The 18,102-nt window shown below is 43.4% G+C and overlaps 1 protein-coding gene across 2 annotated transcripts in view; it reads left to right on the top strand.

Annotated features, from left to right (window-relative positions):
• The window catches only part of LOC144596574 (ALK tyrosine kinase receptor-like), an 887,900-nt gene that overhangs the window by 640,867 nt on the left and 228,931 nt on the right, over positions 1 to 18,102 (top strand). For both annotated transcript variants that reach the window (XM_078405054.1, XM_078405053.1), the window contains exons 9-10: positions 2,799 to 2,899; positions 12,921 to 13,090. In XM_078405054.1, coding sequence (XP_078261180.1) covers positions 2,799 to 2,899; positions 12,921 to 13,090 — 271 coding nt within the window. The remainder of the gene's footprint in view (positions 1 to 2,798; positions 2,900 to 12,920; positions 13,091 to 18,102) is intronic.

The following is an 18,102-nucleotide window of genomic DNA, read 5'->3' as shown; positions in this document are numbered from 1 at the left end:
TCCCCTGCCCAGCGCCTCATGTCCCGCACCACTAGACCCCCTATCCCCGTCTCCCAGCAATCCCTGCAACCCACGGCTCGGAGCCCTGCCGCTGTCAGGGAGCGCTTCACTGAAAAGCAGCTCATTCAGAAGCGCTCCTTTGACAAATCGTCCCGTCCACTTCCACCTCTGTTCGCTGGCCAGGTCGTCCGGATGGAGTCCACCTCCGGTCACCACCGGCTGGCCGTGGTCGTCGGCAATGCTGACTCTCCACGGTCGTACCTGGTCAACTACGAGGGCACCGTGTATCGTCGTACCCGCCAGCACCTGATGCTGGTAAACGAGCCTGCACCGCCTCCCGCGGTCCCGTATTCACCTCCCGTCCAGTCCCCGGTGCCTGATGTGCCTCCTGCTCCGGTAAATCCGCAGTCGCCCCAGCCCCCTTCCCCTCCCTCGCCTGCGCGTGTATCGCTTCCCAGTCCTCCTCCTTCCCCTGGTTCCCCAGCCTCTGTACCCGCACCCGTCCAGGCTGTTCCTTCGACCGGAGGGGATGGTGGGTTGCGCACCCGCTCTGGGAGAGTGGTCAGGCCGCCTGTCCGGTACGGTGTGTACGAGTAGTCTGTGTTGTGCTGCATTCTATCTGCTCCCTGCTTGTAGTTTGAGCCTAGCGCATGAGCCGTGGTCACTTTTGTTTCCAAGAGGAAGGATGTAGATCAGTGCATGTTCCTTTAACATAGTGACCTCACCACTACTAACCACTCCCCATTGTCTCTTGTATAATTGTAGCTTCCCCACCTCCAGCTCGCTCTCTAGTTCCGGTGATGACCACGGACAGCTAGGGCATAACATGTGTGTAGTGAAATTAATAAACAATATCCAGTAAAAGACTCTGTGTGCAAAGGACGTCTCTTTACAGAAACCAGAGCAAAAAAGCCATGCGATCACAGGGAGAAAGTATAAACTCCATAAAGACAGATAGCACCTGTAGTCAGGATCAAACCCTAGTCTCTGGCATAGTAAGGCAGCAACATTACCACTGTGCCACTGTGCCGCCCTCTCAGTGGTTCAATAGTGCTTTTAGTGTCGCATGTGTGAAGTTCTAACACAGTGAAATTATTTTTCTTACAAACAGTACAATTGAGTATTGCCATACCCCCAATACTCAATTAGCAAGGGTACAGAAATAGTCTACTGTGACCACATGCAAGAGACACCATGTTTTGCCGCAATATAAATAAGCTATATGTTTGTTTATTTACAAAGCTTATCATAATTGGAAAAGATTCAATTTTCTGTAACTATTATCCTTTATGCTAATAAGGATAATACTAACAGAATTAGCATTATCCCTGTTCGGATAAGCCCAGAATTAATTCAGTGCATTGTGAATGGTACTAACATAGGATTCCTGAAGACATGTACATGCTACTCTCTCGGTTTGCTACAAACGATAGTAGCAGTGTAAGTATCACTCTGAGCTGATATTCAACTACACTACTGAAAGATATTTGTCATCCAAATGCTTGTTATGGTTTGGGCTGATGTCATAATTAAGAAAATCAAAGCAAGATCTCTGGTTATTGAGTCTGAAGCATTAACTCTTCCTAGGTGCTGCTTGACCTGTGAAAATGTTTGTACTTGAGATCTTTGCTTCATGCTGACCAACAATATTCCTTTAGTAGAAACAAGGAATTGCAGATTCCGGTTTATACCAAAGATAGACACAAATTGCTGGAGTAATAGAGCGGGTTCTGGCAGCATCTTTGGAGAAAAAGGCCAGGTGATGTTTCGGGTTGGGACCCTTCTTCAGACTGAAACTAGGGTGTGGGGGGGTGGGGTGAGACGAAGAGTTGGAGGTAAGAAAAGACCAGGACCAATCAAGGTTGGCCACAAATGACCTCAGGATGGTTGGTGCCTGGTAAGCCCATTGTTGGCTCAGGAAGGTGGGATCACAGGAGGGATATATTGTGGGGAACTATGGAACTGGTAAAATGACTAGGGTGGAGGAGGGGGGAGATGGGAGTGTGAGTAGAAGTTAATCCCTTAGTGATTGCCACTTTGGTTTTTAAAACTGATTGCTGGAGGCTTGCTATTCCTGAAATGCCTGCTATCTTTGTCTTGCAAGTCACAATTGCTACACTTCAAAATATTTATTTGCATATAAAACATTTTAAGGCATGTTGTTTTAATGTCAGATATAATAATTTACCTAATTTATACTCGCATATATTTTTTTTATTATTTTATAAAATAAATATAGGAATATATTTTTGTTTCTGTTCCAGTGTTTATGTACAAAGAGTGAAAGGTAGAGCCACAAAACACCATTAATGTACTCATTTTTAGTGTCTTCCCTTAAGTTGTTTCCACGTACTCACTCTTTGCAAGACTCAACCAAGCTGAATCGTCCATTGAGCAAGATTAGTTATTGTTAGATTCTGCACAGCACTATTTGTTTATCAGCAAAGCCGGAGTTGCATGCAAACACTCAAGACAAAGATAAGCCAAAATTGCCAATTTATCTCCAGAATCATTCTCAGGAGAATTTCCTCAACTGTGTTTATATTCACCTCCACACCGTTCAGTAACAAGCTTTGTACCACAGGCCATTTTTTTTTCCTCCTGAACAGTTTTATTACTTCGAGTAGTTGAAGCTATTGGAGTTGAAAGCTCAATGAGGATAATGCGAAATAGAAGCAGCCTTGGATGGATGGATACTACCTTGAAGTCAATGTGCTGACAGTAATATAAAAATGAATCTGATATACCTGCCAAAAGTACTATTTAATTTTTTTAAATTTCTCTCTTTTTCTCTTCAGGTCATTTTCTGTTCCTCGACACCAGAGAAATTCAGACAACAGATTTCAATGAGTTGAGAAGTATGATTTTTCCATCTCCCATTAGGAATTCTCCCTGTGAGGCAAGTGCATTGTTTCTGTTTTACCCAGAGGTTCATTAGTATTAACATTATCGCTGTTAGGTTAAGCCTAGAATTTGTTCAACGCATTGTGATTGGTGCTAACGTAGTATTTCTGAATTCATGTACGCGCTACTATCTCAATTTGCTACAGTTGAAAGTCATATTATCATTGAAGTACCATTCTAAATGACAGAAATGCTCCATCCAATTTTAGTTCTGTGAATTTCTCATTGGAATCCATGATTTGTCATCCTATTCGTGAAAGTATCTGGTGAATGCAGTCTCATTGCTGTAAAGCTAACAGAGAATGTTCCTTTTTCAGAACTTTCAATGGTCTAGCCAATACTTAAGACTTTCACCCAGGTATTTAATTGTAACATGATTTGAAAACTCATTTTAAAGTATCATAAAGTTTGGTACCAGGATGTGTCCATTGGGGTTGAAGGAATGTGTAAATAAAGCTCCCTTTCCCAATTTTTTTCCATTTCTTTTTGCACACCTGATCAATTCTGCAAGGAGTGTGCTTGTGGGATAGGCCATTCCTTAGGAAGTACTGCGCAAACCAGAAAGATTTTGTTATCAAATAATAAGCATATATTTATGCATTTGATGTAAAAAATATTGACTATTGTGCATTAAGATCATTCCCTTACAAGAATTACCATCAGGATATTTCCAGTTACCAATGGAACACCTATTAAGAAATAGTCATACAACGTGGAAACAGGCCCTTTGTCCCAACGTGCACACGCCGACCAACATGCCCCATCTAAACTAGTCCCACATGTCTGTTTTTGGCCCATCAACTACCTCCCCTGGCAGATTGTTCCATACACCCACCACCCTTTGTGTAAAAAAAGTTACCCCTCAGGTTTCCATTAAATCGTTGCCCCCTCACCTTAAACCTACTAAATCTCAAAGTTTGATCTTGCCTGTAGGCACTAAATGTCAAAGACATAAAATCATTCAACTTGTCCATGCTGACCAGGATGCCCAATCTAAGCTAATGCCATTTGCCCATGTTTGGTCCATATCTCTCTAAACCTTTCCCATCCATGTACTAGTCCAAGTGTCTTTCTATCTACCTCAACTACCTCCTCTGGCAACTCGTTTAATATACCCACCAACATGTGAGTAAAATATTGTCTGTATTAAATCCTGCCTGCCTCACCTTAAACCGATGTGCTATGGTTCTTGATACGCCTACTCTGGGTAAAAGGCTCTGTGCATTAACCCTATCTATTCCCCTCGTGATTTTATACACCTCTGGAAGATGTATAAAGTGCATATTATGTGATACAGTAATGCCTACCCATTGAGATCTTCTAAAATTCAGTTATAGTGATGTGAAATGTCAGAATAGAGTTCATCTCATCACGTTTATTGGACTTGAGTGAGGATTTTATTGAAATTAATATGTTTTTTAAATGAACTCTGGTGAATCAAATCTATCTGCTCCTCACATGGCGGAAAAAAAGCACCACTTGGGGTACGTCAGTAATGCTGCTGGCCTCCTGTCTGAGTACCGTAGGTTGTCCCTGTGGTGATATCACACTCCTCACTCATTTCTGGACTCAAATACCATGGCATTCTTCCTCTTAGTTGGCCAGCACTGCTGGCAAACAAGTAATCGGAAGTCACCAACTCAATAAATGCCCAGTACATGTACCAAACTGCGCTCAGTTTCACCAGAACCAGACCACCAGTAGTTACTCCTTCGATGCAGCCCAGTTAAATGTACCAAGGAACATTGATCATCCTTATAGAAACATAGAAAATAGGTGCAGGAGGAGGCCATTTGCCCCTTCGATCCAGCACCGCCATTCATTGTGATCATGGCTGATCATCCACAATCAGTAATCTGTGCATGCCTTCTCCCCATATCCCTTGATTCCACTAGCCCCTGGAGCTCTATCTAACTCTCTTTTAAATTCATCCAGTGATTTGGCCTCCACTGCCTTCTGTGGCAGAGAATTCCACAAATTCACAACTCTCTGGGTAAAAAAGTTTCTTCTCACCTCAGTTTTAAATGGCCTCCCCATTATTCTTAGACTGTGGCCGCTGGTTCTGGACTCCCTCAACATTGGGACCATTTTTCCTGCATCTAGTTTGTCCAGTCCAATTATAATTTTATACATCTCTATAATATCTCCTCCCATCCTTCCAAATCCCAATGAATACAAGCCCAGTCTCTCCAATCTTTCCCCATATGACAGTCCTGCCATCCTAGGGATCAATCTCGTGAACCTACGCTGCACTCAACAGCAAGGACATCCTTCCTCAAATTAGGAGACCAAAACTGCACACAATACTCCAGATGTGGTCTCACCAGGGCCCTCTAGAACTGCAGAAGGATCTCTGCTCCTATACTCAAATCCTCTCGTTATGAAGGCCAACATGCCATTAGCTTTCTTCACTGCCTGCTGTACCTGCACGTTTACTCTCAGTGACTGGTGTACAAGGACACCCAGGTCTCGTTGCACTTCGCCATTACCTAATCTGACACAATTGACATCATAATCTGCCTCCTTGTTTTTGCCGCCAAAGTCAATAACCTCACATTTATCTACATTATACTGCATCTGCCATGCATCTGCTCACTCATGCAACCTGTCCAAGTCACCCTGCAACCTCTTAACATCCTCTTCGCAGTTCACACTGCCACCCAGCTTTGTGTCATCTGCATATTTGCTAGTGTTACTTCTAATTCCATCATCCAAATCATTAATATATATTGTAAATAGTTGCGGCCCCAACACCGAGCCTTGCGGCACTCCACTTGCCACTGCCTGCCATTCCGAAAAGGACCCGTTTATTCCTATTCTTTGCTTCCTGTCTGCCAACCAATTCTCTATCCATGTCAATACCCTATCCCCAATACCATGTGCTCAAATTTTGCTCGCCAACCTCCCGTGTGGGACCTTATCAAAGGCTTTCAGAAAGTCTAGATACACTACATCCACTGGCTCTCCTTCATCCTACTTGTCACATCCTCAAAAAATACTAGAAGATTAGTCATGATTTCTTTTTCTTAAATCCATGCTGACTTGGACTTATCCTTTTACTGCTATCCAAATGCACCATTATTACCTCTTTAATAATTGACTCCAGCATCTTCCCTACCACTGATGTCAGGTTAACTGGTCTCTAACTCCCTCTTTTCTCTCTCGCTCCTTTCTTGAAAAGTGGAATAACATTAGCTACCCTCCAATCCACAGGAACTGATCCTGAATCTACTGAAAATTGGAAAATGATCATCAATGCGTCCACGATTTCTAGAGCCACCTCCTTGAGTACTCTGGGATGCAGACCATCAGGCCCTGGGGATTTATCAGCCTTCAGTCCCATCAGTCTACCCAATACTATTTCTTGCCATATGCAAATTTCTTTCATAGGAACATAGAAATATAGAAAATAGTTGCAGGAGGAGGCCATTTGGCCCTTCGAGCCAGCACCGCCATTCATTGTGATCATGGCTGATCATTTACAATCAGTAACCTGTGCATGCCTTCATCATATCATCATATCATATATAATACAGCCGGAAACAGGCCTTTTCGGCCCTCCAAGTCCGTGCCGCCCAGCGATCCCCGTACATTAACACTATCCTACACCCACTAGGGACAATTTTTACATTTACCCAGCCAATTAACCTACATACCTGTACGTCTTTTTTGGAGTGTGGGAGGAAACCGAAGATCTCGGAGAAAACCCACGCAGGTCACGGGGAGAACGTACAAAACTCCTTACAGTGCAGCACCCTTAGTCAGGATCGAACCTGAGTCTCCGGCGCTGCATTCGCTGTAAAGCAGCAACTCTACCGCTGCGCTACCGTGCCGCCCTAACTTCTCCCCATATCCCTTGATTCCACTCGCCCCTAGAGCTCTATCTAAATTCATCTAGAGATCTTTTTTTAATTTATCCTGTGAATTGGCCTCCACTGCCTTCTGTGGCAGAGATTTCCACAAATTCATAACTCTCTGGGTGAAAAAGTTTCTTCTCACCTCAGTTTTAAATGGCCTCCACTTTATTCTTAGACAGTGTCCCCTGGTTCTGGACTCCCCCAACATTGGGAACATTTTTCCTGCATCTAGCTTGACCAGTCCATTTATAATTTTATACATCTATATAGGATCCCCTCTCATCCTTCTAAACTCCAGTGAATACGAACCCAGTCTTTCCAGTCCTTCCTCATATGACAGCCCCTCCATCCCAGGGATTAACCTTGTGAACCTTCGCTGCACTGACTCAATAGCAAGGACGTCCTTCCTCAAATTAGGAGACCAAAACTGCACACAATACTCCAGATGTGGTCTCACCAGGGCCTTATACAACCGCAGAAGGACTTCTTTGCTCCTATACTCAAATCCTCTCGTTATGAAGGCCAACATGCCATTTGTTTTCTTCACTGCCTGCTGTACCTGCACGCTTACTTTCAGTGACTGGTGTACAAGGACACCAAGGTCTTGTTGCACTTCTCCTTTACCTAATGTGACACCATTGACATAATAATCTGCCTCTTTATTTTTGTTGCCAATGTGGATAACCTCACATTTATCTACATTATACTGCATCTGCCATGCATCTGCCTACTCACTCAACCTGTCCAAGTCACCCTGCAACCTCCTAACATCCTCTTCGCAGTTCACACTGCCACCCAGCTTTGTGTCATCCGCAAACCTGCTAGTGTTACTGCTAATTCCATAATCCAAATCATTAATATACAGTTCAGCTCCTCTGCCTCCCTAGAACCTCTGTCCTCTAGTACATCTGGGAGATTGTTTGTGTCTTCCTTTGTGAAGACTGATCCGAAGTACCTGTTCAACTCTTCTGCCATTTCCTTGTTACTCATAATAATTTCACCCGTTTCTGCCTTCAAGGGACCCACATTTGTCTTTACTAATCTTTTTCTCTTAACATACCTAAAGAAGCTTTTACTGTCCTTCTTTATATTCTTGGCCAGCTTCCCCTCGTACTTCATCTTTTCAGCCCGTATTGGCATTTTTGTTACCTTCTGTTGTCCTTTGAATGTTTCCCAATCCTCTGGCTTCCCGCTACTCTTTGCTATGTTATACATCTTTTCATTTAGTTTTATTCCATCCCTAACTTCCCTTGTCAACCACGTTTGCCTCTTACTCCCCTTAGAATCTTTTGGAGAACTTTCACGCTAGAAAAGGTGTGGTGCAAGGGCACAACATGGTATTTATGTAAAACCAACTGCTTGTGGACTCATTCAATCATACAGCATGGAATCAGGCCCATTGGCTTTGCCCACGCCGATCAAGATGCCCCATCTTGCTAATCCCATTTTCCCGCGTTTTACCCATATCCCCCTAATCTTTCCGAACCATGTACCAGCCCAAGTGTCTTTTAAATGTTGTCACAACTACCTTTTCTGGCAAAGATAGACACCGAGTGCTGGAGTAATTCAGTGGGTCAGGCAGCACCTCTGGAAAAAAAAGGATGGGTGATGTTTCGGGTTGGGACCCTTCTTCAGACTGAAAATAGCGGGGAGGAGGGAGATGAAGAGTTGGAGGCGAGAAAAGACTTTCATTCTGAGGAAGGGTCCCGACCCGAAAAGTCACCCATCCTTTTTCCTCCAGAGATGCTGCTTGACGTCACTCCAGCACTCTGTGTCCACCCTTGGTATAAACCAGCAACTGCTTGTTTCTACTTCATGTGGCAGCTTGTTCCATATACCAACCATCCCCACCGCCCACTGCAATGCTCAATCAAATCCCTCCAAAAAACAAAATCCATGCATTTAATCCTCCACTTTGCTCACAGAAACAAAATCTGCTTTGTTCAATAAGATTTAAGGCAGAATAAATATTGAACAAGCGCATGTTTTCACAATAACGTACTATAAATTTACCGGCATGGCAGTGTTTTTGAGTCTTTGACTCTTGATTTAAGGCTTTGAGTTATCTCAAAAGGCAAAGCTTTGACACTATATTTTGTCTAGAATGTGTTACCAACAACATCTGTGCATAAAACATCTGAGCATGTTTCTCAATATGCCACAACAGATTCTATAAGTAGTCATAGAGTCATACAGCGTGGAAACAGAACCTTCATTCCAACTTGCCCATACCAACCAACATGCCCCATCTACACTTGTCCCACCTGCCTGGATTTGACCTATATCCCTCTAAACCTGTCCTATCCATGTACCTGTCTAAATGTTTCTTAAATGTTACGATATAACTTCTGCCTCAACTACCTCCTCCAGCAGCCCGTTCTATGTACCCACCAACCTTTGTGTAAAAAAGTTACCCCACAGGTTCCTATTATATCTTTCCACTCTCATCGTACACCTATGTCCTCTGGTTCTCCATTCCACTACTGTGCGCATTTTTACGATCTATTCCTCTCATTATTTTTTGTACACCTCTATAAGATCACCCCTCATTGTCCTGGGCTTCAAGGAATAGAGTTCTAGCCTGTTCAACCTCTCCCGATAGCTCAGGCCATCAAGACCTGGCAATATCCTAGTAAATCGTCTCTGCACCCTTTCCAGCTTGACATCTTTCCTATAACACAGTGCCCAAAACTGAACACAATGTCCAAAATGTAGCTTCACCAATGTCTTATATAACTGCAACATATATGACCTCCCAACTTCTATACTCAATACTCTAACTACAATATCTTGCTTTTAACTTAATTGACCAAACCTATGTATTTCTGTGTGGAGTTTGCACGTTCAGCCTTTACCACACTGAAATTGGTTAGGTTTCAAAAACTGTTACTGAAAGCTTATATTTCCATGAGCGGGCACAAGTCAGGGAAAAAGAATGGGCAGCTGTAATTGCTTTCAACAAGCAAAACATCAGTTTAATCATGTAACAGAAAAATGTATTTTTCCATAGTATTTATCATATTATATCGCTTATTACTGTGGCATTTTGCAAAGATAAACCAAGCTGAAATTTGAAAATCCAGTAAAGGGGAATTGACTAATTAATTCATCTCTGTTTCAAGCTTTGCACTTTAGAAGTTAATTACTTTTCAGCTGTAAAGACCAAGTTTGACAAGTGCACACGTTGTACTTCATCAGCTCCACACATAAGAGCAGTGACTACAATCTTAGGGCTGAAATTTAACCATTAACACTACAAACACCGACTGAACTTCGAACCATAAACTGTTGGTTCATAATTTCATAACTTCAGAAGTCATAGAAGAGGAATTAGGCCATTCGCCTATCAACTCTATTCCACCATTCAATCATGGCTGATATATCTTTCTCTCTCAACCAAATTCTCCTGCATTCTCCCCTTTACCCCTGACACCTGTACTAATCAAGAATCTGTCAACCTCCATCTTAAAAATATCTATCGACGGCCTCCACCGCCTTCTTTGGCAATGAATTCCACAGAATCACCACCCACTGACTAAAGAAATTCCTCCTCATCTCCTTCCAAAATTACGTCTTGTTATTGTGAGGCTATGGCCTCCGGTCCTAGACTCCCCACCCCCCCCCCCCCCTCCCTCTCCCCCGCAGTGGAAACATCCACGTCATTGAGACGTGAGAGGAAACTGGAGCACCCAGACGAAACCCACGCAGTCACAGGGAGAACGTGCAAACTCCACACAGGCAGGATCTTAGTTCAGGATCGACACCAGGTCTCTGGGCCTGTGAGGCAGCAGCTCAACCTAATCTTCACTCAGGACCACCAAGAAATTCAGTAAGCACCTAGCCCACCTTCCCGATTGATCAGCATTCCACTCACCAATCATCATTGAAGCCCCTATTACATATCTCTGCCCACCAAACCCCTTGACCTTAAAACTGTGCAGCTCAAGAAGGCAGCTCCCCATGTTTCAAGAATTCAGCTCCCCATGTTTCAAGGGAATAAAAATATTCAGGACAAGAACAACAAAAAGATGCAGACCTATTATTCTTCGAGTACCTGAAATTCCTCTGAGCTGCCAAGTACAGTTGTTTTGGAGCCAGGAATATAAATCAATATTAAATATGCAAGAGGTAGACAACTGTGACAGAACAAAGGAATTTAATGTCGAAGCATATGAATCCTTAATGCACAGGTACAAAAAGAATACCCAGAATGGCTAATGGACTGTTTACCTTTATTTCAGAGAGTTGCTGAAAGCCTTAGTCAGTCAGTCAGTGCTATGCAATGAAACATCGCACAGCTGTAAAGTTATATTAAGTAACGCACAAATCATAAAAACAAATATTTTGCCTTCTGGCATTTCTAGAAACCATTTGCACATAGGTGCACAAGGGAAATAAACAGAAGCTGCACAATTGTGTTATCTCTTCATTTAATTATTTTTGTGTAAAATGTGGGGGCTTAATGAAGTCGAGACATGAAATAGCTGCAAGCTCTTCTCGATAAGTGTAGCAGTTCACTAAATTGGCGAAGCGCAGAGACCAGAGGGACGGAGCCTGGTTTCCTTGCCTTCCTGTCTCCCTGCACCAATGCTGCACCTGTTCACTCAGTTCAGCTGATTGGAAGTCATCCCCGCGGTGAACTATTAGTTTAACAAGGAGGCATGTCCGCATCGTGTTAATGAGGTAAAAACTAAAATAGCCTCTTCAGAGCGTTAATGCTTAAGATCAGCTCTATAAGCTTGCAACTCACAACTCACACCAAGGAAATGGTGTTCAGGAACTGGGCAGTAAGTGAGGAAATAGATAACTCACTGTTCAATACTCCTCCATGTCCCCAGGCATCCAGCTTGGTGGCAATTGCAATTGACTGACTCGTATGTTGCCAGCTAATATTTAATTGTAGGAAATTTCTTGGAAGTATACATGCTTTCTTTTGTTCAGACTACTGATATTAATCTTAAATCCATGCACAACATTGTGACCCAGGCACTTCAGATCAGTTTCAGATTCCATTAACAAATATGAAGTAGATTTTTTCTGACCTTTTTCCTCCCATCCACCAGCGTGCTTCCATGTCAAACAGAAAGCTTCAAGGAACAGATTCTTCCTCTCTGTTATCAGGATTTTGAATGGTCCTTCCATTAGCCAGGGCACTGGTTGAGCCCACAATGGTCCATTGTTGCCTGTGGGAGAGGTGATAACAAAGGGATATATGGATGAAATCACCTCTTCCAGGGACCTGTGTCTAATGCCCCCAAGTCATTGCCATTTGAAGCATGAAAGATATTCTGAATGGCGACTCTGAATGGCTGAAGAGAGCTGTATTTCCTCAGGAGGTGCCTTAAAGTAAAGGGATGACTCCACAGATTTTGAAAATTTAATATGGGAAGGTTGAGTATTAAATCAATACTGACTTCATTACATCCCTCTCTGTTTTCTCTATACCTCCATCACTATCACCTGGGTGTATTTTCTCAACAAGGCCATGACAAAGGCTTAATCCATAATGGTGTTGGTGCCATCACTGTCCTTGCACAGAACACACATGTTCACGAGAGGTGTCACACATGGACACAAAGTGCAGGAGTAACTCAGCGGGTCAGGTGAACTTGGTGGGGTTTCGGGTCGAGCCCCTTCTTCAGACTAAATGACCATTCATTAATCAGAAATGCACGTTGAGATCTAAATATACTAAATTTCCTTTGCTGAACCCTTTAGTAAAACATCATATTCTATGCTAGTTCAAAGTCATAATAGTCATGAATCCATAGGTATGGTTCTCATTGTGCCTGCCATGCTGTCTGTACGGAGTTTGTACGTTCTCCCTGTGACTGCGTGGGTTTTCTCAGAGTTCTCCGGTTTCCTCCCACATTCCAAAAACGTGCAGGTTTCTAGGTTAACTGGCTTCTGTAAATTGTTGCTATTGTGTAGGATAGAACTAATAAATGAGTGATCACTGTTTGACGTGGACTCGGCGGGTCGAAGGACCTGATTCCATGCTGCATCTCTAAACTAAACTAAACCAAACTAAACAGTACTGCTGTGAATTTTCTCTAATTTACTTTAATGTCTTGTCAAGACAACAGAGATGAAATCTACACTTTGTGCAAAGTTAAGTGTGTGCCCTGATCATTTGTGTATGTGTCTCTTTACATGCAGGTCCACATGTCCTTGTGTTTGTTTGGCACGTTAATGGGAAGCCTCTCGTTCATGCTTGTGGAGAACAAGACTGATGAGGAATACGGCAGGACTCTGTGGGAATTCGGAAATGCTACTGGCTCAGGGAGCTGGCAAAAGATTTCGCTGTCATTGTCCAACGTGTCTGACAGGTAGGATGTTCTGATTCTGTTCTGTTCCTCTGCTGAGAAAAAAAGTCTGTTCAATTTATTCTGCAGGGGTGCTCTCCATGGTGCTACTCACTTTCATTTACAGCTGTTCTGGCTGTTCATTATATATGTAAAGGGGAGGTTTTAATCAGCCCTGAGCAAAAAAGCAGAAAATAAGCACTTAAAGCAACTTGGACTTTGAGAATGGTGCCAAAATCTGGCGACTCTTGTATATTGACTCGGCGGGCTATTTCTATACACTTTGTACTTAATCTAGGATTGGTCATAAAAATATCAATACTTTGCTGAAATGCATGCAGAAAAAAGGCATTTCACCGTACCTCAGTGCATGTCACAATAAAGAACCATTGAACCATTGAAATATAGGAGCAGATATTTTAGAGTCATAGAGTTTCACAGCATGGAAACAGCCCCTTTGACCCGACTTGCCCACACTGGCCAATACTGCACGAGTCCCACCTGCCTGCATTTGGCCCATCATCCTCTAAACCTGTCCTATATTTTACTGATTTGTAGAGGAACCTCAAGGGACAATGTGGTTTGTGCCTTGTTCAGTTCCTTATATTTTTATTCCATTTTACTTCCCTGCCATTTTCCCTTAATCCTTGATTCAAATAATAAGCAATCTGTCACAAACTTAAAGTACTTCTTTATTCAGATTCCACAACTTTATGGTGTAGAGAAATCCAAGGGTTTGACACTTTGAGAGAAAAATATCCCCTTTATATGACTCTTAAATGAGCCATGCTTTATTCTGCAACTATGCACCAGGGAAAGCATCTGGGCACTCTCTTAATCCCCCCTTAGCATTGTGTATGTATCAACATGTTCACATACAGAGCAGAGAGTATAGACACAATCTGCTTCATCTCACCTTTTAAAATAAATCCTTCACACTTGGGATCAATTTAGTGCACCATCTCTGAATTCCCTTCAAGGCAAGTATATCCTCCCTGAAATAATGAAGTCTTAACGGGGAGACGCGAGAGACTGCAGATGCTGTACTCTGGAGCAAAGAGCAAACTGCTGAAGGTAATGGGCCAGGCAACATCTGTGAGGGGTGGGGACGGGGGGAATTGCAGGAATTGTTGACATTTCAGGTCGAGACACTGCATCAGGATCAAGAGCAGAGAGGGAAGATAGCCAGTGTAAAGGGGAGAGGTAGGGGTGTAAAGGGGAGAGGTATGGGGTGTAAAGGGGAGAGGATAGGCTTGTAAAGGGGAGAGGTAGGGGTGTAAAGGGGAGAGGGCAGTTGGTGATAGGGGGACCAAGGATGGGTGAAAGGTGAAGGCTGGGGGACAGTTGGAGACAACTGTGGGAGTGGGAGGGTGGAGTTGGGAGACAGAGGCAAGTGGATCTTAGTTGGAAGGAAAGGGCAGATGGAACCAGACGGGGAGGACAAGGCAAAGGTACAGAAAGCTGCTGAAGCCTCGTAAAGTGGAAACATGGAGGCTGCCAATGCTGGAATCTGATAAGTAAGGAAGGTAGATGAGGTAAGGAAGGGCGGTTGGTATATGATGTACAAGAGCTACAAGAGGAGGTAGTTGAGGCAGCTACTTTAACAGCATTCAAAAGACACGTGGAGAGGTACATGAATACGGAAGGTTTAGAGGGATAGGGGCCAAGCACGGGCAGGTGGGACTCGGGTAGATGAGGCATTTTGGTTGGCAAAGGGGCTGATTCAGTGCTGATGATGGAAATTATTAGCGAAGAGTTGAAGAGCAGATGGATTCAGATGGGGAAGATCATCCAGTGGGTGAAGTGTGTGCGTGAACGGATGATGAAACCGCCGGAGGGAGAGAGGAATGAAAGTCAGTAATAACCAGGGTAGACAGAATCATTTTCCTCAGGATAGAAAAAAAATCAAATACTAGAGGTCATAGGGTTAAGGGGACAGTAGCAAAGTTTACTGGAGATGTGCGGGGCAAGTTTTTTTACACCGAGGGCAGTGAGTGCCTGGAATGCACTTCCAGGGGTGATTGTTGAAGCAGATATTATAGTGGCATTTAAAAGACTTAGATAGGCATGTGGATATGTAGAGAGTGGAGGAATATGCGTTATGTGCAGGTAGACAAGAGATGGACTTGGCATCATGTTCGGCACAGACATTGTGGGTCAAAGGGCCTATTCTTGTGCTGTACTGCTCTATGTTCAATGGTAGTAATGGTGCTGAAAGTATAATATGGAAAAGGGAATAAAAACTGGAAGGACGGAGAGAGAGGGAGGGGTGCAGAAGGTCAGGGTTTCCTTAGCAGGGGGTCTGCTGAAGTTAATTTCAAAATGTATGAGTCAGAAGATAGTTAGCCCAGTTGAGCAAATTGAAAAGCTGTACAGCGGACAAGAGGAATTGCCAATGCCATTAGGGCACAGTTGGAGATTACAGAAAGAAAGGATAAAGAGATCAGGAATGTGTTATTCATTGAACTCCGAGTAAATGGGCTTTTTACTTATTAATCAAATCAAAGGAAGTTAAAATGCAATTGAACAAGCGCAAAAAATATTAACTGAATAAAAGTAATAACCAATTCAATGACAAATACTGGGATAAAGAGAAATATGGATTATAATATTATCCAGCATATAAGTGAATTGGATTGTGACACCTATGGTTCATATTTAAATGGAATTAGGTCCTAGACTACTGTGCATACACTGTGCAAAGTAGAAGTGGGACTTAATTCCATTTAAATAGCTCAATGGCAACAAATTCAGAAGGCCAAAGCTGTCAGGACAGATTCTGATCTTGCTTGCATGTAACAGCAACAGGTATCAGTAAAAGGGCAAGTGTCTTCATAGACGTTATTTGGAAAGCTTTCGTAGCGACCAGTGCAATCTGCATCACATCAAATACCAAGGCAAACAAGAAGGATCAGGTACAACAAATGATGTTGAAAATGTCAGGTGTGGCTTCAGCTCTCTCAGTGGGGCAAGGTGACAATGCGTAGGAACAAAGTACTGGTGTTACTCAATGGATCAGGCTGCCCCTCCGGATAACATGGATAGGTGACGTTTCGGGCCGGGACCCTTCTTCAGACAAAATCTCCATGGCAATATGTAGGCTTGTCTGTATCAGACACAATGTGTTGGGCAGTCTGTAGCAGAATCCAAACAAATGTTCAGAGAAACATATTTTCCAAATAAAACTGTACGGAGTTTGTACATTCTCCCAGAGGTTGCATGGGTTTCTCAAGGTACTCCGGTTTCCTCCCACACTCCAAAGATGTACAGGTTAATAGGTTAATTGGCTTCAGTAAATAAAGATTGTACATTGTCTCTAGTGTGTAGGATTGTGCTAGTGTATGGGGTGATCGCCGGTCGGCACGGACTTGATGGGCCAAAGGCCCTGTTTCCACATTGTATCTTTAAACAAAACTAAACTAAAAAAAGTGTTCAAGTCCAACAGAGGTAGCCTAGCTTCTTGTGGTTTTCCTGGGAACTGACGCTGGGTTGCAGCTGAGTGCCTGTTCATATCCTCCATTTACCTTAATAGAGATGAATGGCTATGAACCAAATGGTAAATTGCAGATAATTATCATTTTATATTCTAACTTAAATACATACTTTTGTTTTCTGGTGCAGTTGTGTTTTTTTAATCTATGAAAACAATCTGTTCTTTCAACGATTCAGTCAGATAATTTAGACTTTAGCGATATCCCGTGGAAACAGGCCCTTCGGCCTACCAAGTCTGTGCTGACCAGCAATCACCATGTACACTAGCACTATCCTACACACTAGGGACAATTTACAGTTTTACCAAAGCCAATTAATCTACAAACCTGCATATCTTTGGAGTGTGGGAGGAAACCGGAGAACCCAGAGAAAACTCACACGGTTACAGGAAGAACGTAAAAAATTGCTTTCAGACAGCACCCGCTATCAGGATCAAGTCTCCAGTGCAGCTCCACCACTGTGCCACCCTAGAATTTTTAATTGTTTTGCAAATGTTTTGATATTTGAAACTTATGAAACTTTCCAATCCGGATTCCGCTCAAACCACTGTACTGAAACTGCGCTCCTCAAAATCACAAACGACATTCTCCTCTCCTCCGACGCTGGCAACCTCAACATCCTCATCCTACTTGACCTCAGCGCCGCCTTTGACACCATAAATCACTCCATTCTCCTCACCCGACTTGAAACCTCCCTTAACATCACCGGCACAGCCCTATCCTGGTTCAAATCTTACCTCTCTGACAGACACCAGTTCATCTCCATTAACAACTGTAAATCCCCCACCGCTCCCCTCCCCCAAGGTGTCCCCCAAGGCTCAGTCCTTGGCCCCCTCCTCTTCATCCTCTACCTGTTCCCCCTTGGTCAATTAATCCGCCGTCATGGTCTCAACTTCCACTGCTTCGCCGATGATATCCAGCTCCTCATCTCCACCAAGTCAATCTCCCCCACCACACACTCTACACTGACAAACTGCATCACTGAAATAAAATCTTGGCTTCAATCAAACTTCCTCAAACTCAATTGCAATCTGAAATCATCATCATTGGTCCAAAAACGCTCACCAAATCTACCCAAAACTTCATCCTCAACATTGATGGTCTCCCAGTATCCACCTCACCTCACATCCGGAATCTTGGAATCATCCTTGATCAAACCCTCTCCTTCGACAAACACATCAAACACATCACAAAGACAGCCTTCTTCCACCTCAAAAACATTGCCCGTCTCCGTCCATCCCTCTCCTCCACAGCTGCAGAAACCCTCATCCACGCCTTCATCACCTCCCGTCTGGACTACTGCAACAGCCTCCTCTATGGTGCACCCTCAAAAATCATCAATAAACTTCAATACATTCAAAACTCCGCTGCCCGTCTACTCACACACACCTCGATCCGTGACCATATCACCCCCGTCCTTTATAAACTCCACTGGCTCCCCATCCCCCAGAGAATCCAGTACAAAATCCTCCTCATAACCTACAAAGCCCTCCATAACCTGGCCCCATCCTACCTGACCGACCTCCTCCACAGGCACACTCCCAC

This window comes from Rhinoraja longicauda, chromosome 9, assembly GCF_053455715.1.
Source record: "Rhinoraja longicauda isolate Sanriku21f chromosome 9, sRhiLon1.1, whole genome shotgun sequence".
NCBI classification, from domain to species: domain Eukaryota; kingdom Metazoa; phylum Chordata; class Chondrichthyes; order Rajiformes; family Arhynchobatidae; genus Rhinoraja; species Rhinoraja longicauda.
This window is presented reverse-complemented; position numbering and strand designations above follow the sequence as displayed.